The following is a 27,012-nucleotide window of genomic DNA, read 5'->3' on the forward strand; positions in this document are numbered from 1 at the left end:
CATCTTAGCTTAACATTTAAAAAAAATTCACAATGTAAACTTTTGGGATACAGCCAAATGACAGACATTAGTGACAATTTACAAACTGTATGATTATCATCACTGGGTAAAGGGGTGAGGAAATGATGGGGGGTTTGTGTAGCTTGAAGAAAATCTGAAGAGAGAAGAAGAAAAGGGAAGTGAGGAAGAGATGGGCTACAGTGAAGAATCAAAGGCACTTATGATGGCAATAGAGTGAATCCAATAAAGATAGGTACCCAAGAGGTTTCAGATTAGGTTTCATATTTTGGAAGGTCACAAGATAACAAGGTGTTAGGTGAAAGAAATGAAAACTAATTATCAGTCAATTCCATAAACATTTACTGAGCACCAACTTCACGGCAAGCCCCATCTGAGAAGCTGAGGGAGAGGTCTTGGAGAAGTCTATAATCACTTGGCTTTCCTAACATTTAAAAAATATTAATGATTTTTCTACTAAGTTCCACATGTTACAGTAGAATCTGACACAAAATCATAGTTGTAAACACAAATATCGTAAACAGATGAGCAATTTAAGTGAATCTGTAAGTTTTCTATTTATAGAGGACATTTGATGGGATATTAAATCAGAGTAACTACTCTCAAATTAGTAAAACTGCATTTAGTAACAACTGTCCAGAATGCTTAAAGTACCATGCTGCTGCAAAATCACTTCAGTCGTGTCCGACTCTGTGCGACCCCATAGATGGCAGCCCACCAGACTCCGCCGTCCCTGGCATTCTCCAGGCAAGAACATTGGAGTGGGTTGCCATTTCCTTCTCCAATGCATGAAAGTGAAAAGTGAAAGTGAAGTCGCTCAGTTGTGTCCAACCCTTAGCGACCCCATGGACTGCAGCCTACCAGGCTCCTCCCCATCCATGGGATTTTCCAGGCGAGAGTACTGGAGTGGGGTGCCATTGCCTTCTCCATAAAAGCACCATACATCATAGTTATAAGGAATTAGAATCAAAGTTAATCTTTCTATCAAATCTTAGAAAAGAATATTTCTGACAATAGTGAAACAGGAGACCTGGTAATCACTGTTGCTATTTATAATGATAGAACAAAACACTATTGTACATATATATTCATGGGTATATAGCATATGGTCAATAAACTACAAAATTTCATTAATCTACTTTAACAATATAAAAATCCTCTGGTGCTAAAAATAAAACTTATGAGTCAGTAAATGAAACATAAAAATGTATCATAGGATTAACTAACATCTAAATAGGTCTCACATTCATTCTCAGTCCTCTTACATTTCATCTTGTAAAATGAATTTCAGTGAGTTACAACAAAAGATTTTGACATACAAAATATCCAACTCATCAGTGAGGAAAACAACACAGAATGAAAAATGCTATGTTGGTACTCCAGAGCTGGAGAAATAGAAGCTAAAACTCTGACCCAAAGTCTATTATTTACAGATACGAAATACAAAGGTAATGAAAAAGACAAAATAAGTAACAGAAAAAGGGCTGAAAGAAATAGAAAGAAGTCATTTGTCAGTATACCTAAGTGATATGAACCAAATGGGAGGAAGATAAAATTTTAAATGGCTTTGTAGGATCAACTACAAAAAGAGTTTTCATTAAAATCCTGACTATTTTAGTGCAATGCAATAGTAGCTTTATGGCCCAACTCCTAGGTAACGATAATGAAACTGTGTGGTTTCAATAGCTTTCTATGTAAACTATTTGGTTGTTTTTGTATGTCCTTTATAAGATGAATTATATATCAATGGTTATGTCTGTGCATATACACATATAGTAGTGTGTATTTGAAGTTTTTAACATAACTTTCTCATTGACAATGGAAATATCACTTACTATTAATCCACAATGAATAACAATGCCACACTTTAGCCCCTGTGTCCCTTTTTGGTATATGTAATTGCAGTTAAAATTAATTAGTTAAATTCTTGGGGCAGAAGTCAATCTAAGGGTTAAATGAATCACTGCCTCTTAAGTTTTAAGTAACTTCGCCGCCTACTTATAAACTATTAACGACTCTCCCTAACCAAGTAATTTCATCTCTCTCAAAAATGTAAGAAAAACAAGTACAATATTTTTACTTAAGAAATTTAAGATTTTAAAATAAAAATTACTGAAAGACAATTCTAAAACCAAAACCAAGAAGCTTTGACAGTTACTTTATACTTACTATGCTGCTTCTAATTATTTTTTTAAAAGATGGTTTTCAATTAAATGAATATTTCTTAAAAAGGCCCTAAGGTATGTGTCTACATTTTAATTTAAATATGATTGATGTCAAAGGACAACAGCATTCTCATCTTGTTTTTAAATTAGACTAATTGTTATGCTTTCATTTTTCCTAGAGTTGAATGAATATCTATTAAAACCATGTTTTAAAATAAAAATATTCCCCCAATCCTCCTTTAATACCAAATAATAGGTATTTCATCAAATTATTAACTCTATATTTCCTTACATTTTTAATACTCCTCAAAAAGTTGTTTTACATCATCTTTTTAAAATTTGGAGACTTTAAGTGTTTACTCAGCTCTTTGAACTGTCAACTGAATATATGATAAAATTTTATTATTATCATGTAGTTATGTAAGTTCACTGCTCTCAAATTAACCCTGGGTAATATATTTACAGAAATGGAAGGATTCATTAAATCCTTTGAATAAGCCATACTATAATAACTTTAAGATATCAGCATGTACAATAATAGCCAACTGTATTCAATTTAATCTATTCTCAAAACACTAGAACATAAAAATACTTCAAATTTTCTTGCTCATTCACTGCAACAATCTCCCTGAGGTTATTTAATGACATATAAAAATTAAACAGATATTTTCTTTTGTCAGACATCATACTTTATAGCATTTAACACAGTCTGAAAATAAGGAGACAAGCATTATTAACGCACATTTTAATTTATGTATGAATGGCTTTATATTTTTAGAGAAGTCATTCAACAGAATCTGAGGCTGTTTTGTTTGGCATTACATAAGAGCAAAAGGGAAAATATTTTTGTTTCCCCTTCTGTGCTAAAGAGCTGCATAGATGGGACTGAAAAAACACATTTCTGCGCACCCAGGGTTTCAGTGCGTAAGATAATGTTTTAATAATAAGAAATCTATACTAATACATTTCTGCAAAGCAACACAAACCAAAATATACTGAAAATAATTTCAACAAGTGGTATGTTACCTGGGTGGAGCTGGTGGCTACCGAGATGCAGTCAATAAAGCTGTGTCTTCGAGTGAAAAATGCAACTATCTGCTGCCAGCGTGAAGGTTCTGGCTCAGCTTGCAGTTCATCTGATGAGCCCTTTTTTGCCCAGTGTTTTTGCTTTGGGCCTACTGAGCCATGGCTAGAGCTAGTATTGCCTCCTCGACTGGCGCGAGAGTATAGAAGTGTGTTGTTCCCGAAAATGTAATTCATCTCTGCAGCCCTGCAGGTGGTTGCCAAGCAGTCTTACTTCTCTACCAGCTGCTGAGTGGTGAATGATCGGTAAAAACTGCAGCTAGAATTACAGCAGCATCACTTGTAGATCAGGGAAAATAAAAACCTTGAGAAAGGATGCTCATTTTCTCTGTAATTTCTTCCCATGAAAGAGCTTGCATCTTTCCTCTGTACCTGTTGTTAGCTGTATGATGGCTGAGTTTATATTTGTAGGCAAAAAAGACGGCATAAGGTGGATTTCTTTCTCATGATTATTTTTTCACCAGCGTCTGCAGGAACCAAAAGCTGTTCTTTTGTTAGCTGATAACTAGACGGACTGAAATCCAGGAAGTGAGCTCGATTAGCAGGTAAAGAAGGATGTTATAAACACTGGACTACTAAGACCCTTTGGGGCTGCCTGATTTAATGCACTGGGTGGAGAAACCCTGGATTACCAAGTTCAATCACAGTCTGAAGTAAAATCCAATGGCATCCTCACTGCTTAAATAAATTATAAATATGAACTGAATTTAAAAATACAAGAAGATTCTCTCTGCCAATACTTCTAATTGTTTAAAACAATTTTACTAAAGGAGTCTTTTTCATTCAGATATAAATTTCTACATCGAGAAGGCACTTATATTAAACAGCACTAAGGTTTTAAAAGGTACCATCTACATTAAACTCTGAGGATCTAATGACACAGAGAAGTCCATTTGGAATGTAACCTGACCATTTTATGTAATATATTGGTCTTAAGTGCTTTGATTAACTGAGTTTGATGACAGAATAATTAGCAAAATAAGTATTTGGCTTCTGGTATTTCTGAGATAAAAAAAGCGTTGTTATCAGCATCATCCTTCTCAAATATGTTATAAACATTATCAAGTTATGAATTTGTAAAAATACAAAAAGGTTAAATTTTTTATTTTATAGCCAATAAAACATTTTTTTCTATAAAAATACTACATAAATAATACTCTGGTTCACAAAATAACACTGTTTGTTAAATAGATACTTTCTAACATCTAATATCTAGGTCTGTATTTCTCCACACAGCAGTCCACCTCAGAATCACCTAGGGTGCTTGCTAAAAAAAAAAAAAAAATGCAGACTGGTATCCTCTCCCTATCTGAATTTTTAGGGGTATGGGAGATCTGAGAATTTTCACTTTTAAATAGCCCCTAAATAAGCACCCTCAAGTTGAGAACCAGAAACTCCTAAATCTGTCCGCTAAATACTGTGCTACATTAGTATATAACACAATATATTGCTATTATAAACAATATGTGAATAAAAATGCTACTTCAAAATTTACTAGTAGTTGAGTAATCCAATTTTAAAGTTGATATAACCATATCATAATTCCCAACCTCAGCCATGAGTATTTTTTTTCAGATGCAGATCTACAAAATCTTGCTTACTTTTGCTTACCGGCACCAACTAAGTGCAGCCTACTGGAATGTGGCATTGGCAAACCACAACCTCTAGGTCTACTACAAATCCTGATTTGGCAAGAAAAGATGCAAACACTGTCTCTATGATTCCACCTCTAAGATACAAACACATGCCCCAAAAGGGTTGAGAGTCATGTGGGACTGCTGGAAGTAATATGTTTTGTGATAGATTATAGCAAAGTTTGCTTTCTCCCAAGGACTCCACAAACAGTTGCTGGCAGTTTTATGGCCATACACAGATTGGTCTTATCTATTTGGGGGTAGGGGAATAGAGCAAACACTAAGGGTAGACAAAGAACTAAGAATACTCTCTAAAGAAAAAAAACCCTAAAAATAAAAAATCTTACCATGGACCAGGTACTGATCAGTGTGGTTTACACAAAAGCTCTAGTAATTGGTTGTGGGCTCAGACAAGTGAGACTCTTTGTGACCACATGGACTATAGCCTGCCAGTCTCCTCATGTCCATGGAATTTTTCAGGCAAGAATACTGGAGTGGATTGCCATTTTCTTTCTCCAGGGGATCTTCCCAATCTCCAGGGATTAAACTCGTGTCTCTTGTGTCTCCTGCCCTGGCAGGGAGATTCTTTACCACTAGCACCCCCTGGAAGCCCAATTAGTGTGGTTTATACAAATGCTCTAGTAATTGGTTTCGCCCCTAAATGTGTGTCTTGACCCATATATGATGGAAAACTAGGGTAGAAACCTAGATTTTATATAGATTCCGTTACCCTGGATTGGTAAAGATGATATTGAAAACAAATGTTGAATGCAAATATCTTATCCAAGTTGAAAACAGTATCAACATACAGTCATTCATATACAATAATTTCTTATGCTAGGGAGCTTTTAACTGGGAACAATTAAACACTAACAGAATATTCCATCCCATACACGGGATGAGAAATACTTCGCAATATATAAATTTCCTATGTAAATCCAATGACATTATAAAAAAATCTTTGAGACAGGTTTCTTCATGAAAATGTCCCATTACCTAGCTACAGAAATTTAGGATCATCTCATCAATTGCCCATAGTCAACACCCGCACACAAAACCGTGTATGTACCTAACTCACAATTGGTTTCATACAATCTGATTGGGAAGCAGAAGGCACCCAAGTCCTCACTGATCTCTGCTTTAAAATAACCCAACCCATGTGGCAAAGCTGAAAGATACTCTATTCCATTAAAACAAAATTTTAATTATAGAATTTGAAAAGTCTATTTAAAATAGTATACTTTAAAAAATACCACACAATGTTTAAATCACCGAAGAGAACACTATTAAGATTTTAATATGATATATGAAGAATTAACATTTTATTTTTACAGTCAAATTCTCTACTACTGAGCTATACTCCACACCTAGTATTCTTTTTTCTGTATAGCTTAATCTTTCTTTTTCAAAGAACGATTATATTATCTACAGCAGAACTCTAAACAAGAGGAGGACGCTTCCCAGGTGGCATAGTGGTAAAGAATCCACCTCCCAATGCAGGAAAGTTCGACCTCTGGGTTGGGAAAATCCCCTGGAGGAGGAAATGGCAACCCACTCCAGTATTCTTGCCTGGAAAATTCCACGGACGGAGGAGCCTAGAGGGCTAGTCCATAGCGTTGCAAAGGGTTGGAGACAACCGAGTGTGCACGCGCGCGCGCACACACCCACACATACACAATAGCAGAAAGCATAATTAAACAAAGTCCATTTAGTGGATTTTTACATACTTTAAATATGATCATGAAAAATTTATGACTATGAGAAATGTTTATTTTATAACATTATATACAGAAATAAAGACAGTTCAAAAATTTCTACAGGATAGGCCCTCAATTACTTATATACATTTTGAAACTTGCAAATAAACCCAAAGACTTTAAGATATAGTAACAAAGGCACTGATTAAACAATCTTGGTGAAAATACAATACTGAACCTCTAAAATACTAGAAAAAAAATTACTAAGTAACCACAAAGTCAACAATACTATAAATGCAACATAATATTTTCCTACCTTTTTATCTTTATAATATGGCTTACTAAATTTTAAAACATGCAGCTGTGCTAAGTTAAGAAAAGATTAAACTAAGAAGTTTAATAACATAGATTTGTTATTTACCTGATCATTTATACACAAATTGCTTCTGTATGAGCGCCATCTAGTGGTCATATTGTATGCAAACTGTGTGCTCAACTTAGTACATGAGTCATCCAAGAAAGATAAAATTCAACAGTATTTTAAGATGCTCTGGAGTTGTGAAAACAAAGTTGATTTCAAAAAGTACTCAGTATGTATTCAAAGTGGGAAAGATTCTATTCCTGTAGCCTTTAGTTCCAAAGCCACATGTTTGCTTATATCCATTCTTCTGCTACCCCTGTTTCTCACAGTATTAAAAAAACTACTAACTGCTGCTGGATTAAATGCTTCCAGGCTAGAAGACAGACTTATTTAAAGTAATTATCTGTTCACATACCTGGTTCTGTCTTCAGTTTCAAGTCCCTCAACTACGTTTACTTTGCAAATAAAAAATAATTTTCCTTGTCACTGAAGACAAAGTCAAAACACGAACTCTTATCTATCCAATGTCGATTGTAACATCTTATACTAAGCCATCGCACCCTTGTCACTCCTTCTAGATTCAAATCTATTTTGAAAAAGGCTGAGATTTTACTTGTTCAATTTACAGTTCTGGCCATTTTTCCTAATTCTTAGATCATTTTCAGTTACAGAATCTTAAACATTGTTTTTTATCATATGACTATATTTAGAACTATTTAAAATCTAACCTTAAAGATTCTCATATACCTCAGAAATCTACCCACTATGTCTGTATCCTTTGAGTTAGGATTTTTCAACATTATGTCGCCAACTTCTTTCTTGAAACTGTTTAGCACTGGCAAGAAACTTCCCTTTTAGAGTCCTAAATCACAACTACTTTTAAAAAATAATCAATTTTTTTTGGCCACACCTAATGGCATCTTTAGTTCCCCAAGCAGGCATTAAACCAGTGCCACCTGCAGTACAAGCACAGTCTAAACCACTGGACTGCCAGGAAAGTCCAAATCATACTTTTATGTTTTATGCTAATAACAGAATTAAGTAACTTTCAATCACTATCTTATTTCATTCATTACTTCAGTAAAGAGAATCAGCATTAACACTACAACACCTTGACAGATTATTTTACAGCATGTTTCATGGTGGCAAAACCTTCATAGGGCCACTCATAAGCTCAGGATCAAGGTCTTTCTTACTTTGTCCTCATTTCCTAACAACCATCCTAAACATCAGCTACAGTTCATGAACTTCTCTGCATTTTTACAGTTTCCTCAGACAATCACCCTCCCACTGTACTTATTTTCTCCAGTAACTGTCTTCTCTTAATTGACATCTTGTACACATCCTTCAGCACTTGTCCAAATGTCAACTTTCTTTTTTAGAATACTTCAAGAATTTAATTTCTCTCTTTTTCATGTTACATCATACCATGTTATAATATCTTCCCATAAAAAATACCAATCATTGAAGTTTAACAAACTTATCAGCACAGATGTTTAATAAATGCTAAATGTATGTTATTTAATAAATAAAACTAATATTCTAACAGTTGATTTTTAAAGCAATCATCTATTAATCTTATTTTTCTATTAACATTCCAAAGAATTGTGAACAACAAAAGTAGTGTCTAATTCACATTCTACTCAGCAAATCACTACTATTCGAAGGTAACTTTTCAAATTAAGAAAATAATAATCCATATACAGCCATGAAATTAAAAAAACCCTTACTCCTTGGAAGGAAAGTTATGACCAACCTAGATAGTATATTCAAAAGCAGAGACATTACTTTGCCAACAAAGGTCCGTCTAGTCAAGGCTATGCTTTTCCCAGTGGTCATGCATGGATGTGAGAGTTGGACTGTGAAGAAAGCTGAGCGCCAAAGAATTGATGCTTTTGAACTGTGGTGTTGGAGAAGACTCTTGAGAGTCCCTTGGACTGCAAGGAGATCCAACCAGTCCATTCTGAAGGAGATCAGCCCTGGGATTTCTTTGGAAGGGAAATGATGCTAAAGCTGAAACTACAGTACTTTGGCCACCTCATGCGAAGAGTTGACTCACTGGAAAAGACTCTGATGCTGGGAGGGATTGGGGGCAGGAGGAAAAGGGGACGACAGGGATGAGATGGCTGGATGGCATCACTGACTCGATGGACGAGTTTGAGTGAACTCCGGGAGTTGGTGATGGACAGGGAGGCCTGGCGTGCTGCAATTCATGGGGTCGCAAAGAGTAGGACACAACTGAACGACTGAACTGAACTGAACTCTATGTATAGTACAGCGTTACTTGCTTCATTCCAACCACAATACTATAAAAGTTGCGAAGCTCTTTATATTAGCTTTAAAAAAAAAAAAAAAAGACTGCTAATCTGGTAATCTTATATATATTTTAAATAAAACATACTTCATTATTAAGCTTCCTAAAACATTTGCAGCTATTTGTAAAAATTTTTTAAAATTAAAACTTGCCTTATGTCAAAATAAGGCTGCTTTTTAAATATTTGGTTTCTAACACAAAGTAACCTCCATTTTGCTATTATACTACCCCAGTTCTATGCTCCCTCCTCAAATTTTAATCTATGCATGAGACAGGAGAAGCAGGAAGAAATACCCCAAGTGGCGCAGTTTTAATAATTCTTAAATTACAAATGTATCAGAAAATAGTCTCTCAAAAATCCAGTCTATATTTCTGACCCAATAATTTGACTTCTGGAAAACCATTCTAAGAAAACAACCTAAACATATTTTATATGTCCCATGATGATTCATTGCAGCCATCTTTATGAAAGCTAGTAAAAATGGAAATAACAAATAGTGAACACCAGAAGTGTTCATCAAATCAAAGTACAAATATACTATGTAATATTATGTATCAGGTTTAAAAAAAAATTTAACATGAGAAAATGTGTAAAACAAGTTTATAATAGGAAAAAAAAACTGTCTTAAAAACAGTAAGATGTAAAGTATGACTTAGAAACAGGTGAAAGAGAAGTTAGGTAATTTCTTCTAATGGTAAAGAAAATCCTTATCAGTTCCCAGATATAAATCAAGAGAGCCAGCAAGCAAAACAGAGAATACAATGATGATATCCAATTTCTCTACCTAACTGCACCAGAAGTTTATCTATAACTATTTCAGAGACTGATGCTGTTAATATCTTATACAAGAAAACAAAATGAGAAACAGCAAGATAATGGCATATAAGGACTGATAAATTCAGCTGCTTTCCAATGAGACCAGCTGAATTATTACCATAGTACACTAAGGTGCTTTGAGGCTAGTATTTTATTGATTTTAACCAAAATTTGTCAAAGATTTGCATACCAATACTCAAACTGCCACTTCACTATGGCAATAGTATAACACCAGCAAACTGTAAGACGTAAGCCAATTTCAGACAAGATAAAATACAAAAAAGGTGTGGTTTATAACTAATAGTAAAGGAAATTTTAAGCTCCATAACATACTTCTTTAAATAAACCTCTGTCAACCTTTTCATACTGTTCATGGTGTTCTCAAGACAAGAATACTGAAGTGGTTTGCCATTCCCTTCTCCAGCGGACCACATTTTGTCAGAACTCTCCACCCTGGCCTGTCTATCTTGGGTGGCCCTACACACAGCATGGCTGTGTGAACAAGGCTGTCCACTGAGTTGGACAAGGCTGTGGTCCATGTGATCAGTTTGGTTAGTTTTGTGGTTGTGATTGTGGTTTTCATTCTGTCTGCCCTCTGATGAATAAGGATAAGAGGTTTATGGAAGCTTCCTGATGGGAGATATTGACTGTGGGGAAAACCGGATCTTGTTCTGATTACTTTGCTGACAAAAGTTTTTCTAGTCAAAGCTATGGTTTTTCCAGTAGTCGTATGGATGTGACAGCTGGACCATAAAGAAAGCAGAGTCCCAAAGAATTAATGCTTTTAAACTGGGGTGTTGGATTCTTGAGAGTCCCTTGGACAACAAGGAGATACAATAGTCAATCCTAAAAGGAAATCAACCCTGAATATTCATTGGAAGGACTGCTGCTGAAGCTGAAGCTTCGACACTTTGGCCACCTGATATGAAGAACTGACTCACTGGAAAAGACCCTGATGCTGGGAAAGACTGAAAGCAGGAGAAGGGGACAACAGAGGATGAAATGGTTGGATGGCATCACCGATTCGATGGACATGAGTTTAAGCAAGCTCCGGGAGTTGGTGATGGACAGGGAGGCCTGGCGCGCTGCAGTCCATGGGGTCGCAAAGAGTCAGACACAACTAAGCAACTGAACTGAACTGTCAAACTTGTCTTTAAAAAGCCCGGGAAGGAGGAAAATGCGATGAGAGATATAATCCTTTATCATTTAATAAGTAACTGCAATGGACAAAAGCATTTTTAAAGCAGATACCAAAAGAATATGGCAAAACTGACTTAGTTCTCTTATGGTAAGAAAATCAGGAGAAAAGGAGTCAAATTAAGGAATCAAGTGAAAGAAAATCTTTAAAAAGTAATAACATTTTCTCTTTCAATAACTGGAAATACTTAGTCTCACTGCAGAGTGAGGATTAAATTAAGAGATGTCAGAAATTTACTTTAAAATACTTCAAGACAGACAGTAAAGATGTGTATGGTGGTTCAGTTAAGCTAGGTTCGAGAGCAGTGTTTCTCAACAGTAGCTATCTATCAGAAAACACCTAGAGAACTGTTGTAACTCTCCAAAGCTAGACTCTATCCCAGAACAATTAAATCATAATCTCTGAGATATAAATTTTAAAACTTTTTAAAGTGATTTCAATGTTCAGCCACAGCTGAGAACCATTACTTTATGGACAGTCAGTTGTCCTAATCAAGAATTCACATTCCTAGACCAGTCAGCTAACATTTAAGTATAAAGTAAATGGCTACTGTAGGAATTTTGCTATATCAATCTTTGATCAACACCAAAAGCTCCCCAAATATAATGAATGAAGTGGGCTTTCACTGCTGAAATTCATTATACTTCATTTATATGAACTGGCTGAATTAAAGATGCAATCCACTCATGTACAAGGGAAAGAAAAGTCTCTGAAGAGGCTTAGAGCCTTAGGGATAGCACCTTAGGTTTAATCCCCAAGATGTCCAGAAATTCTATTTAACAAAATCTTGGTCTCTGGAATATTGTTTTATTTGCCGAGAGTGAGCATTTTTTGCAACAACAGAAAGTTGAGGCTTCATCATATTTAAAGAGGCTAAGGACTTCCCTGGAGGTCCAGTGGCTAAGACTCTGAGCTTCCACTGCAGGGGAACTGGGTTCAATCCTGGTCAGGGAACTAGATCCCACATGCCACAACTAAGATGCAGCCCAGCCAAATAAATAAATAAATAAAGTTTAAAGAAGCTATATATAATACTTTATGCTACCTGGCTCATTATCTGTTTAAATGTCTGCTTATATGAGAATCTGCATACCTACAGAAGTAACTACCAAACACCTACAAAAAAACTGAGAGCTTGAGTATGTGCAAACTGACTTTGGACAATTTTTAACAATTATAACCACCAAAAATCCAAAATATTAGAAACAAGAATCATACATACCTGGGAGGGATTTTCAACTGAAGAAATAGGTTTTATTAATTCAGCCAAGAGAAAATAGGCATAGGCTGATAAGAACAGCATGGAAAGCAGGAAGGGGTGCTTCAAATTTGTCTTCTAAGGTTCTTTTGTTGTTCAAAATGAGAGTAATTTTATTGTTTAAATTTCTGTGAGTGAAACATGTATATTAAAGCTTCTAAAACAATTTCTAGAATGACCATAAAAGGAAAAGAAACAGAACAACTTCCAAGCTAGTAAGAAGGAAAAGAGATGAAAAAATAAAATTGAAAGGAACACATGAAGGGACTTCCCAGATGGTGCAGTGGTAAGGAATCCACCTGCCAGTGAAAGAGACACAGGAGATGGGTTCAATCCCTGGGTTGGGAAGAGTCCCTGGAGTAGGAAATGGCAACCTATTCCAATATTCTTGCCTGGAAAATTCCATGGACAGAGGAGACTGGCTGACTACAGTCCATAAGGTTGCAAAGAGTCAGACATGACTGAGCATGCATGCAATGCAATTAAAATACTTTTAAACAACTCATGGGGCAAAGAAAAATCACAATGGAAATAAAAAGCTTGAATGATGATAAACACTGCATATTAAACCTGTAGGTTACAGACAAAGTGCTATTTAAAGGAAAATTTACAAATTCAAATAGCATTATAAAAAGCTGATAATGTAATAAGCAACCAAACTGAGAAGCTAGGGGGAAAAAATATATCAAACGGAATAAACTCATGAAAAGTAGGAAAAAATAAAATAATACTGGTAAGAGGAGAAAGGGAAAAAAAATAGAAGGAAAACTGTCTCTGTCACTAACAGCCAACTGATTTTTTTCCCCCTGTGTACTTTACTTTCATTTATCCTTCCAGGGGAAGATCAGACTGCCTCTGCCAAACACAATCTTTGACTGATATGGAGGCTATCCACACATTTATATATGTACATAAGCATGTGCGTGTGTGTATATATATATGTATATGTGTATATGAAATGGGGCGGGTGTGGCAGCACATGGGAGAGGAGCACAGGAGAAGATTTCTTTTAAAAGACATGTTCTTATTTACTTATTTAGGTATACAGTTGATCTACAATGTTGTATTAATTACTGCTGTACAACAAAGTGATTCAGTTATAAATATATATACTTTTTTTCATATACACATTTTTAATACTCTTTCCATTGTGGTTTACCATAGGATACTGAATATAGTTCTCTGTGCTACACAGTAGGACCTTTTTGTTTATCCATTCTACATACAAATGCTTTCATCTCCTAGTCCCAACCTTCCAATCCATCCCTCCTCCAACCCCCTTCCCTTGGCAACCATCAGTCTGTTTTCTAGTAAAAGACATGGTTCTCTGAAAGTGACCCTTCTTCGGCAAGAATAATCAAGGGGGGAAAAAGGCATAAATCAATACTAGGAATGAAAAAGGGGCTACAGTGCTGTAGACATTTAAAAAACATAGGATGTTGAAAATATTTCAAAGTAAATATGACATGGACAAATACCTAGAAAAATGATTAATTAAAAATCTTAGTGATACTATATAATCATTAAACTTTTAAACCAGTAATATGAATTCATCCCTCAAAGAGAATTATAAAATCCACTTTAAGGTTTACTAGTAGGAAATGATTCTTATATAAAATACATACAACTAACAAAGGATTAGAATCCAGAATATATAGTGAATTTGTACAAATCAGTAAAAAGAAATATCCAATACAAAAAGGAAAAAAATTCTTGAGAAAGTATGTCACAGAATAGGAAATCTAAATGATCAGTATTATCAAACAGTGCAATAAAAACTAAAGTCACAGTAAGATGCTACTTCAAATCCAAAACAGCTGGATATTTTTTGGAAAAAAAAAAACCAACTGAGACTATAGATCAATTAAAACTGTTACATACTGCTGTTGAAAATATAAATTATACAACCAGTTGGAAAAATAATCTGGTGTTATCCGTAAAGATGTTACATATAACCTACAATTTTAACCGTATTTTTAACACTAGTAATAATCTGAAAATAACAGCCATCAAAAGTAAGGTAAATTATAGTATATTCATAAAAAAGAAAACTCTAGGGCAATGAAAATAATGAATTTTGAGAATATAATGTTGAGCAAAAAACACAAGTTGAAATTACACGTAGTATAATTCCAATTATATAAAACAAAAACAGGCCAAAGAAACAATATACTGATTAGAAATCTAAACACGTGAAACCAGGACTGTGGTTACTTCTGAGGGGAGAAACAAGGGGATGGTGTCAGGTAAAGCCACATGTTGGACTTTAAGATACTGTTAAGCTGTTTTTCTGAACCTACTAACTTACTTTTTTACAAGTTTAAAAATATTTCATTGTGGGTATTTGAAATATAATACCTATTTCCTTCATGAGAACTCTTAGGCTTCAAGATTGTATCAATGAATAAAATTTCTTTATAAAATACAGTTTTAAAATATCTTTAGAATGCTAATAAATAACATGAAATTTCTTACAACTATAAAAACCAGAAACAACCAAGGTCGGAAAATCATACATTAAAGAACATTTCTAAGCATTAATAACAAAAGTAACAAATAATTCATAGCAACAAAATTAAGTTATTATCTTACCTTTACTGGTGAAATATGAGAGTGAGAAACAAATCCATGGACATTTTCAATTTCTGACAGGTTCTTCTCTGAGACATGAACCAATTCCGGACCTATCACCTCATTAGTGATTTGTGGAGAAATGTGTTCTTGAGGGGGTGTATCTTCATCCTGATACCGGTATTTCTGTAAAACACAAAATATTATTAAATATGAGAAAGCTCTGAAAAGTAACATGAATTCGATTCAAATCATGATTTTTGTAACTACCCAAATAATAATATTTAGCTACATGAAAAGTGTATTTTATGATTTAATAGTAAGTCTGAGAGACATGGTTCTCCATTTTAAAGTCATGCCAATATTTTAATAAAGTTATCTGATTATTAAAAATAATTGACAATCTGGGAAGATGGCAGAGTAAGAAACACCAGAAATCTGTCGCTCCCACCTAAGTAACGGCTGTACAGGCATAATCCGTCTGATATAATTTTGCAAATCCTGAGTCTGCTGAAGGCTTGCAACATCAGGGGAAAACTTGAATGTATATTGTGTTTAATTTGGATCAGTTTTACCACCTCTGTTCAACATGGTACTGGAAGATGTAGCCAGAACAATAAGGCAAGAAGAAGAAATAAAAGGCATCAAATTGGAAAGGAAGAAGCAGTATTATCTCTGCCTTCTATGAATAAAGACTCAGCAAAAAAGCTGTCAGAACTACTGAATACAGCAAAGCAATGGGACACTGCTTTGTATCCTACAAAAGTCGACACACAAAAATCAGCTGCATTTCTATTAACAATTGGTTGTAGTTGTATATACATACAATCTGAAAACTACGAAGACAATCTATTTACAATAGCATTAAAAAAAACAGGAATGGACTCAACCAACAAGGTCAAAGACTTGGGCCATGAAAACTACAAAATATTGATAAGCAAAATTAAAGACAACATAAATAGTTGGAAACACATCCTGTATTCATAGGTTGAAGATTTAATATTGGTAAGATGTCAATAGTACTTAAAGCAATACTGCAAATTTAATCCAATTCCTATCAAAACCCCAATGACATTTTTTATAGAAATTTAAAAACCCATCCTAAAATTCATTTGGATCTAAAGGGATTCAAATAGCCAAAATAACCATGAAAAAAAAGACCAAAGCTGAAAGGCTCACTCTTTCTCATTTCAAAACTTACTACAAAGTCACAGTAATCAAAACAGTTTGTTATTGCATGAAGACAGACATATGGACCAATGGAATGAAGCAGAATTCAGAAAAAGACCCTCACACACACAAATTATTTTTCACAGGGGTGCCAAGACCATCCAGTAGGAAAAGACATTCTTTTCAACAAATGGTGCTGCAAAAAATCACATACTGACACATAAAAGGATGAAGTTGGACCCTTACGAAATACTATATACAAAAATTAACTAAAGGTGGATTGAGGGCATAAATGTAAGACCTAAAAGAACAAAACTGTTAGAGGAAAAAACCTTAAGATACTGCATTTGGCTATGACACCAAAGGCAGAAGTAACAAAAGAGAAAAACTGATAAGGGATTAATGTCCAGAATATACAGAAAACTTCTAAAATTCAACAAAAACAAACAACTAAATTAAAAAATGGGCAAAGAACTCCAAAAAAGATATACAAAGAGCCAGTAAGCACATGAAAAGATGCTCAACATTACTATCATTAGAGAAATGCAAATCAAAACTATGAGGTACCACCTGACAATTATTGGAATGGCTACTACTAAAAAACAGCCAAGGTACTACTGTATAGCACAGAGAAATATATGAAATATATTTAATATCCTATAACAAACCATAATGGAAAAGAATGAAAAGAATATATGTATCTATATATATAAGAAAGGATGTATATTTGTAATTGAATCACTTTGCTGTATAGCAGTAATTAACACAATATTGTAAATCAACTATAGTTTAGCAAAAGAATTATTTTTTTAAAAAGACTGGTTAAAAAAAAACCCAGAAAACAAACATTGGTAAGGATGTAGAGAAATCAGAATGCTTTGCACTAGTGGTAGAAATGTAAAATGGTATAGCCACCATAGAAAAGAGTATGGTGGTTCCTAAAAAAATTGAAAATATGATTACCATATGACCCAAGAATTCCAATTCTGAGCATATAACCAAAAGAACTGAAAGCACAGTCTTGAAGAGAGAGTTCTACACCAGTGTTCATAGTAGCATTACTCACAGTAACTAAAACATGGAAGAAACCCAAGGATCTACCAATGGATGGGTGGATAAGCAAAATGAGGTATATATACACAATGGACGGAGAAGGCAATGGCACCCCACTCCAGTACTCTTGCCTGGGAAATCCCATGGACGGAGGAACCTGGTGGGCTGCAATCCATGGGGTCGCAAAGAGTCGGACACGACTGAGCAACTTCACTTTCACTTTTCACTGTCATGCATTGGAGAGGGAAATGGCAACCCACCCCAGTGTTCTTGCCTGGAGAATCCCAGGGACGGGGGAGCCTGGTGGGCTGCTGTCTATGGGGTCGCACAGAGTCGGACACGACTGAAGCGACTTAGTAGTAGTAGTAGTATACACAATGGAATATTATTCAGCCCTAACGAAGGAAATTCTGTAATATGTTACAACATGGATGAACCTTATAGATATTATGCTAGTGAAATAAGCCAGTCCCAAAAGGCAAATACTTTATGACCCCACTTACATGAGGTACTTAGAGTGGTCAAAATCATAAAGACAGAAAGTAGAATGGTGGTTGTCATGGGCTGGCGGGAGGAGAAAATTCTGAGTTACTGTTCAACAGGCACAGAATTTCAGTTTTACTAGATTAAAAGTTATGGGAATGGAAAGTGGTTATGGTTGTTCAACAATGTAGATGCATTTAATACCATTGAACTGCAAACTCAAAAATGGTTAAGGTGGTAAATTTCATCTTATATGTATTTTTACCACAATAAAAAATAAGTACAAATAAGATTTCAAAGCTAGGTGAAAAAGAAACCTGAACACTGATTTGTCCATTTTTTTTTTACCCAACGTTAGCTGAACACTATATCACTAAAGATATATTTAAGTGAAGTCAACATACAAAGCCAAAGTCAGCTAATTTAGTCTGCTCTTCTTATCCAATTAACTTGTAAAAGAAAAAACTCAGCCGTTTCAAATTCTAACTGAAAATTATTTATTAGATAACCATACTTTTAATTATAAAAAAATCTTTGCCTCTTTCTCTCTCTCTCATGCGTACATGCACACACTCTATTTTTAAAAGATTAAAGTAATTTTAAGAAAACCAAATCTACTTCATACCATACACAGCAGTAAAAAAAATCATAATTATAGGAATGGGTAGAAAATAAAAGCGCATGTTTTTCATCCCAGGCTGGGAATCTGTAAACACATACACAAAATCAGAAGAAACTTAGCTACCCATCCCCAAATTAAACACACATATAAAGAAATCACAAACAAGGCACAAAAGAAAACAAATGTTTAAAACAACAAACAGGATTATTATTAGCCCTATAGGCTGGCTCTTATAAATCACTGGGGGAAGAATAAAAGTCAACAAACATAATAAAGGGATACTCACAAAAGACATAACAATTGGGTCTGTAAACTTAAAGGAAAACATGCTCATCTTTTTTAGGAAGTAAAAATTACAATGCCAAGATTCAGAGAAATGGGCTTCCGGGTAGAGGTCTTTTCCTGGTAGACAATCTGGTAAAATGTTTTAAAAGTCCTGAAAATATTTCTACTTCTCTAGCAATTATACTTGCAGGAATTACTCTTAGAAGAAACAGCACTAGTGAGGAATATAAATATTTGTGGTATACTGACAAACATATATACTGTAAAATATAGTTTTAAAAACTTAATTATGAATTTCACCACTGGAAGTTACTACACAACTTCCAGCATCACTTTTTAAACTATATCCTTCTGTGAAAAGGTACAATTACACAGAAAACAACAACCATCAACAAAAGAAATCAACATCAGCCAGTTTATTTAACAGGATATAAGAAATCTATTTTTACATGTAGACGTCAATTATTTTCAAAACTCCTGAAAAGAATTTACTAACTTTATCCTGAGTAAGATTAAAGTTAATGCAGACATACTTACAAAACTTAACAGTTTATATGCTCAAATGAACTGACAAACAACTAATCTCAAAAATATACAAGCAACTTATGCAGCTCAATTCCAGAAAAATAAACGACCCAATCAAAAAATGGGCCAAAGAACTAAATAGACATTTCTCCAAAGAAGACATACGGATGGCTAACAAACACATGAAAAGATGCTCAACATCACTCATTATTAGAGAAATGCAAATCAAAACCACAATGAGGTACCACTTCACACCAGTCAGAATGGCTGCGATCCAAAAGTCTGCAAGCAATAAATGCTGGAGAGGGTGTGGAGAAAAGGGAACCCTCCTACACTGTTGGTGGGAATGCAAACTAGTACAGCCACTTTGGAGAACAATGTGGAGATTCCTTAAAAAATTGCAAACAGAACTACCTTATGACCCAGCAATCCCACTGCTGGGCATACACACCGAGGAAACCAGAATTGAAAGAGACACATGTACCCCAATGTTCATCACAGCACTGTTTATAATAGCCAGGACATGGAAACAACCTAGATGTCCATCAGCAGATGAATGGATAAGAAAGCTGTGGTACATATACACAATGGAGTATTACTCAGCTGTTAAAAAGAATACATTTGAATCAGTTCTGATGAGATGGATGAAACTGGAGCCGATTATACAGAGTGAAGTAAGCCAGAAAGAAAAACACCAATACAGTATACTAACGCATATATATGGAATTTAGGAAAACGGCAATGACGACCCTGTATGCAAGACAGCAAAAAAGACACAGATGTGTATAGTGGACTTTTGGACTCAGAGGGAGAGGGAGAAGGTGGGATGATTTGGGAGAATGGCATTGTAACATGTATACTATCATGTAAGAATCGAATCGCCAGTCTATGTCCGATGCAGGATACAGCATGCTTGGGGCTGGTACACGGTGATGACCCAGAGAGATGTCATGGGGAGGGAGGTGGGTGGGGGGTTCATGTTTGGAAATGCATATACACCCGTGCTGGATTCATGTCAATGTATGGCAAAACCTATACAGTATTGTAAAGTAAAATAAAGTAAAAAGAAAAAGAAAAAAACAGTTTATATGCTCAAATGAGTGAAAGGAAAATTTAAACATTTCTATACCTTAACAATAGATACACTATAAGGAAGGATACTCCACAACTTAGTTTAGGGAGAAGTTTAGGGAGAAATACATGCAGAAGGATATTCACTATAGATTAGTTTGAAATAAAGAAAAATTGGAAATAAGCTCCTTATCATTAATATGTTTTTACATTGTTAGCAATAATATGAAAGGAAATGTAATGTGGAAGTTAAATTAGGTAAAAAGTTACCTCTTCTAAGGGGAAAAGATAAAGACACAACTACTGAATGAGGAAAGCATGTTTCAAAGCTAACAAACACATTTTGAACATTTTAAAGTTAAACGATAGTTTATCTATGTGTATGCATGTATAAACATTGTATGTATATGCAGTTATGTGTTTGCAAAGCATATCCATAAATGTCCATATGTATTAATAATTCGGAGGGGTCTGACAAGATTTAAAACGAAATCACTGAAATTCTGAAAAGGAAAGAAATCACTAAAAATTTTGTCTTTTCACTTTTCAAAAGACATAAAATTTTTAGTGATTTCTTTCTTTCCTTTTCAAAATGAACCATTTCTTGTTTTATATCTTTCAGACTCACCCCACCAAATTTTATGTATCTTCTAATACATAAGTTGCCCCTCGATCTTCCATATAATTACTCAGCAACTCAAGGTATTTAACCTGTAGGCTTCCCAGTATAATCACTTCATATTCATGGAACAATTCAGTGTGGTCCCCTGGCTTTTGTTGTTTAGTAGCTAAGTTGTGTCAGACTTTTTTGTGACTCAGTGGACTGGAGGGCAGCAGGCTCCTCCGTGCATGGAATTTCCCAGGCAAGAATACTGGAATGGGTTGTCATTCCTTCCCCAAGGATCTTCCTAACCCAGGTATCAAACCCATGTCTCCTGCATTGGTAGGCAGATTCTTTACCACTAAGCCACCAGGGGAAGTATCCCTGGCTTCTGATACTTCCTGCAAACTGGCAACAGAATGCAATAGCTTGATCAGTCTCATGTTTAATCCTTTTGGCTAGACTATAGATGGTACTGTGTTCTTCTATCAAGTAACACATATTGTCTGGTTATATCTTTATGCAATGTTAGGAGCTCCTGATACTCAATGCCTAAATCAATTCACTCCATGAGGGTTGCAAAATGATGACAATCTATTATCTTTTTTCATTTATTAAAAGATACATACACAAACACAGATATGTAAGAGTTGTCTTCACTGTTTGGTTACCTGTTGGTATGGTTCACACATGAACAACATGTTCTTTTATCTACCAGTTTTCAAAATAGATAAAAAATTGTTTCCCTATCATCCTCCAAAAGCAATTAAGAGTTTTTCATATATCACTCAATGCAATCCCAATCAAAATCCCATCTGGCTTTCTTCAAAATTAACAAGCTGAGCCTAATATTCAGGAAGGGCTGCAAAAGACCCAGAATAGTCAAAACGGTCTTGAAACAGAAGAACAAAGTAGAGGACTAACACTTTGAAATTTTAAAACTTCCTTCAAAACTGTATGAATCAAGATTGTGATCCTGGCACTAGGATAGACACAGAGCAGTGTAATAGAATTTATAGTCCAGAAATGTATCCTATGATTTATGGTCAACTGATTTTCAGCATGAGCGCTAAGAAAATTTAATGAGAAAGGGATACCTTTTCAACATCTGGATGCAAAAAAAAGTTGTTAGACCTCTTTCTCACATGATATATAAAAGGCTAGTTCAAAATGGATTAAGACCTAAATGTAAAAACTAAAACCATAAAAGTCTTAAGAAAATGTAAGTACAAATCTTTGCAACCTTGTATTGTTCAGTACCTAAGTCTGACTCTTTGTGACGCCATGGACTGCAGCACAGCAGCCATCCCTGTCCTTCATCCACTCCTGGAGTGTGCTCAAACTCCTGTCCATTGAGTCCATGATGCCATCCTACCATCTCATCCTCTGTCATGCTCTTCTCCTGCTGCCCTCAATCTTTCCCAGAATCACGGTCTTTTCCAATGAGTCAGCTCTTTGCATCAGGTGGACAAAGTATTGGAGCTTCGGCATCAGTCCTTCCAATGACTATTCAGGCTTGATCTCCTTTAGGATGGACTGGTTTGATCGTGCAGTCCAAGGGACTCTCAAGAGTCTTCAAAAATATTAATTCTTTGGCACTCTGCCTTCTTCATGGTCCAGATCTTACATCTATACATAACTACTGGAAAAACCATAGCTTTAACTATACAGACCTTTGTCAGCAAAATGATGTCTCTCCTTTTTAATACACTGTCTAGGTTTGTCATAGCTTTCTTTCCAAGGAGCAAGTGTCTTTTATTTCATGGCTGCAGTTATCATCCGCAGTGATTCTGGAGCCCAAGAAAATACAATCTGTCACTGCTTCCACTGTTTCCCCATCTATTTGCCATGAGGTGATGGGACCAGATGCCATGATCTTAGTTTTTCGAATGCTAAGTTTTAAGCCAGCTTTTTTACTCTCCTCTTTCACCCTCATCAAGAGGCTCTTTAGTTTCTCTTCACTCTCTGCCATTAGAGTGGTATCATCTACATGTCTGAGGCTGTTCATGTTTCTCCCAGCAATCTTGATTCCAGCTTGTGATTTATCCAGCCTGGTATTTCACGTGATGCCCTCTGCACAGAGATTAAAATAAACAGGGTGATAATACACAGCCTTGTCATACTCCTTTCCCATTTTTGAACCAGTCAGTTGTTCCATTTAAGGTTCTAACTGTTGCTTCTTGACCTGCATACAAGTTTCTCAGGAGACAGGTCAAGTAGTCTGGTATTTCCATCTCTTTTAAGAATTTTTCCTCAGTTGTGATCCACACAGTCAAAGGCTTTAGTGTAGTCAATGATGTAGATGTTTTTCTGGAATTCCCTGGCTTTCTCTATGACCCAGTGAATGCTGACACTTTAATTTCTGGTTCCTCTGTGCCTTTTCAAAATCCAGCTTGTACATCTGGAAGTTCTCGGCTCACATACTGCTGAAGTCTACCTTGAAGGAGTTTGAGCATAATCTTTCTAGAAGGAATGGCAAACCACTCCAGTATTCTTGCCATGAAAACCCCATGAACAGTCTGAAAAGGCAACCTTGTATTAGCCAGTGGTTTCTAAGGTATGACATTTAAAACACAAGCCACCAAAAAGGGGGTGGGGGGAACAACAGATAAATCTGACTTCATATAAATGAAAAAACTTCTTTGATCATCAAAGGTCACTATTAGAAAGGTGAAAAAATAACTCACAGGAGACAATATTTGCAAATCATGTATTTGATAAGGCTATCTACAAATAGTGCATAAGGTAAGTATCCAAAATATACAAGGAAGGCTTTCAACTCAACAATAAAAAGACAACACAATTTTCAAATGGGCAAAGGATTTAAACAGACATTTCTCTAAAGAAATTTATATTTTGGATATAAATATCTTCAAAACAAAATGTGCTATATACATATAATAGAATAGTTCTCAGCCAAAAAAAAAAAACAAAACAAAAAACCCCGAAGGAATTACTGATATAGGAGACAATGTTGGTGAAACACAAAATAATCTGGGAGAAGCTAGGTTATAAAATAGAATATATTTTATTATTTCATTTATATAAAACTCTAGAGAAGTCAAACTAATCTATAATCTAAATATTAAACAAGTAGTAGTCTGGGAGAAGGACAAGAGGAAGGGATTGAAAGAAGGAAACCTACAGGAGTGATGGATATTGTTCACTACCTCAATTACAGTGATGGTTTCAAAGGTGTGTACACATGTCAAAACCTGTATAATTATACTCTTTTAATATGTACAGTTTATTCTATGTCAATTATAGTAAAGCTAATTTAAAAAATCATATTCATTATGTTTAGATTCTAATTAAAATTTCTAATGAAGTGTTTTATTTTCTTAAATTATTATAAAATGACAAGGTATTCAAAAATAAAAATAGTAACAAAAAAATAAAAGGCCTACAAAGAATGAGGAATAATTTTCCAGGTATACTGAGGGTTAAGTGATTGTTAGCTAAGAGAAATGATCAAGGCAGTCTGTATAGCAGATACCTACCTTTATGAGAATAACGTAAAGAACATAATGGAATTTACAAGAATCATTACTCACTTTAAATGTGAGGTACAAATTACTAAGTGTAAAATAAGTAAGCTATAAGGACATATGGTACAGTACGGGGAATATAACCAATATTTTATAACTTTAAATTGAGTATAATCTATGAAAAGACTGATATATATTGTACGTCCAAAACTAATATTATAAATCAACTATACTTCAATTAAAAAGAAAGACAAAAATTTGTGAAATATGTCAAACTTGCATGGCTTTTTTCCCTCTAAAACCAACTGAGGATACCTTTAAAAAATTCTGCCAGGAGCTCCCAGTAGTGTTAATGACTATGAAATTCAGGGGAAGATTTCCTTTATATGTATTTTTAATTCTAGTAAATGGCAAAGATAGTTTAAAGTAAATTTGTTTTTCCTTTAAACAAAAATTCCCATAGCTATACTATCAGAACAAACACACTCTTGGACTTTTAAGTCCAGGAAAACAGCCAATTTGCTTCACTCCTCAAAACATACTGTTGAACAAAAGTTATTATTTTCTATCTCTGCAGGATGAATCAGGAACTACAACTTCTATTGCTGCACAATTTTATAGATAATTTCCAATTGATGAATAGGTTGTATTCCAAATATCAGTACTTTGTCCTTGTTTAAAAACTTGAAATCCTTACAATATAGATTATGTTAGGTTCCCCCAAACATAGACAGCCAAATACACATATACATGCATATATGTATGTAGATAATTAAAACTCAGAATACCAAAATATTCTATATCTTCTTTCCTACCTTCCATTCCCAAATATAAGATCAAGAAATTTCTTCTTTGGTAGTACCAAATAGGAATAGGGTGGCCAAATTGAGAAGCAGAGGCTGCACTGACTTTCTTAATCTGAAAAATTCAAGTAATTTTTAAAATAAATATTTAAAAATCAGAGCACCCTTACTTATTCTTTGGGTAATCACTACTGATAGAATATGTTCAAACAAGGTTTACGAATGCTCAGTAAACTTCATAATAAAATGTTTTCCAGGATGTGATATATCATAAATGCTTTACATTCAAAACTTCCCTCACATGTTTGTGGAACTTTGAATTCTAATTTTTCCATAGTAAGGTCCTTGTTTGGGGTTGAATTGTACGATCCAAAATTCATCTGTTGAAGCCCTAGGGTCCCAGTACCTTAGAATAGGATTGTATTTCAAGACAGGGCTTTTTAAGAAATGATTCTGTTAAAATGAAGCCAGTAGGGTATAATAATCCAATACGACTGGTGTTCTTAAAAGAAGAAATGTGAACACACTGAGAGAAACACCAGGGGGCGCCTGTGCACAAAAGAAACCTGATGATAAAAGGCAGCAAGAGGACCGCCATCTGCAAACTACAGAGAAAGAGATGTAAGAGAAAAATGTCAATTCTGCCAGCATCTTGGATTTCAGCTTCCAGGAGAGAAAATAAAACTTTGTTGTTTAAGCCATTCAGTGTTTATTTTGTAACAACAGCCTTAGCAAACTAATAGAGAGCTTAAAACGCAATCATTAATTATGCACACTACAGTTATTCTTACTGAGTTTTTATATCAACATTCTTGCTGACAGAATTTCTAATTAGAGCAGCATTTCCTTTGTTCACTGCTATATTTCCACAGCACAGATACTCAATAAATAATCACTGAATGAATAATGGGAGAAGGCATGAATGAATGAGTCAATCAATTAATGACTGATTTTCTTTCTAAAATTACAAAAGACATATATACTGTTGTAACTTCCTGAAACAATTCCACTAATTCAATGTTAAATAATCAAACAAGTGGTGCTTGTCTTAAATTTAGTATATCCTTTCAAAACTTGTCAAGTTTCCCATTTGTAACAATTGTGAAAAAGAAAATTACATATATATATATATATTTTAAGAAAACAATACATTCTTAAAGGAATATAAGAAAAACTCCATTCAAAGGTAATAAAGAAAGCCTAGACATTAATACATCACCACGTGCATCACGTGCATGCGTGTCCGACTCTTGGTGACCCTATGGACTGTAGCCCGCCAGGCTCCTCTATCCATGGAATTCTCCAGGCAAGAATACCGGAAGATCCTCCAGGGGATCTTCTGGATCCAGGTATCTAACCCATGTCTCTAACCCATGTCTCTTATGTTTCCCGCACTGGCAGGCATGTTCTTCACGCTAGCGCCACCTGGCAAGCCCAATACATCACCATGCTGCTGCTGCTGCTAAGGTGCTTCAGTCGTGTCCGACTCTGTGCGACCCCACAGACGGCAGCCCACCAGGCTCCCCCGTCCCTGGGATTCTCCAGGCAAGAACACTGGGGTGGGTTGCCATTTCCTTCTCCAATGCATGAAAGTGAAAAGTGAAAGTGAAGTCCCTCAATTGTGTCTGACCTTTAGCGACCCCATGGACTGCAGCCTACCAGGCTCCTCCACCCATGGGATTTCCCAGGCAAGAGTACTGGAGTGGGGTGCCATTGCCTTCTCCGACACATCATCATGTATAGTTCTAAATGGATATGAAGGAAAAGCAACTATTTCTACATGTAGACTTATTAT

The 27,012-nt window shown here is 35.1% G+C and overlaps 1 protein-coding gene across 12 annotated transcripts in view; it reads right to left on the reverse strand.

The window, feature by feature from the left end:
• DLG1 (discs large MAGUK scaffold protein 1) overlaps positions 1-27,012 on the reverse strand; it is a 267,898-nt gene that overhangs the window by 150,482 nt on the left and 90,404 nt on the right. For all 12 annotated transcript variants that reach the window (XM_069556571.1, XM_069556594.1, XM_069556591.1 and 9 more), the window contains exon 5: positions 15,138-15,302. In XM_069556571.1, coding sequence (XP_069412672.1) covers positions 15,138-15,302 — 165 coding nt within the window. The remainder of the gene's footprint in view (positions 1-15,137; positions 15,303-27,012) is intronic.

The sequence above is a fragment of the Ovis canadensis genome, chromosome 1 (assembly GCF_042477335.2).
Source record: "Ovis canadensis isolate MfBH-ARS-UI-01 breed Bighorn chromosome 1, ARS-UI_OviCan_v2, whole genome shotgun sequence".
NCBI lineage: Eukaryota > Metazoa > Chordata > Mammalia > Artiodactyla > Bovidae > Ovis > Ovis canadensis.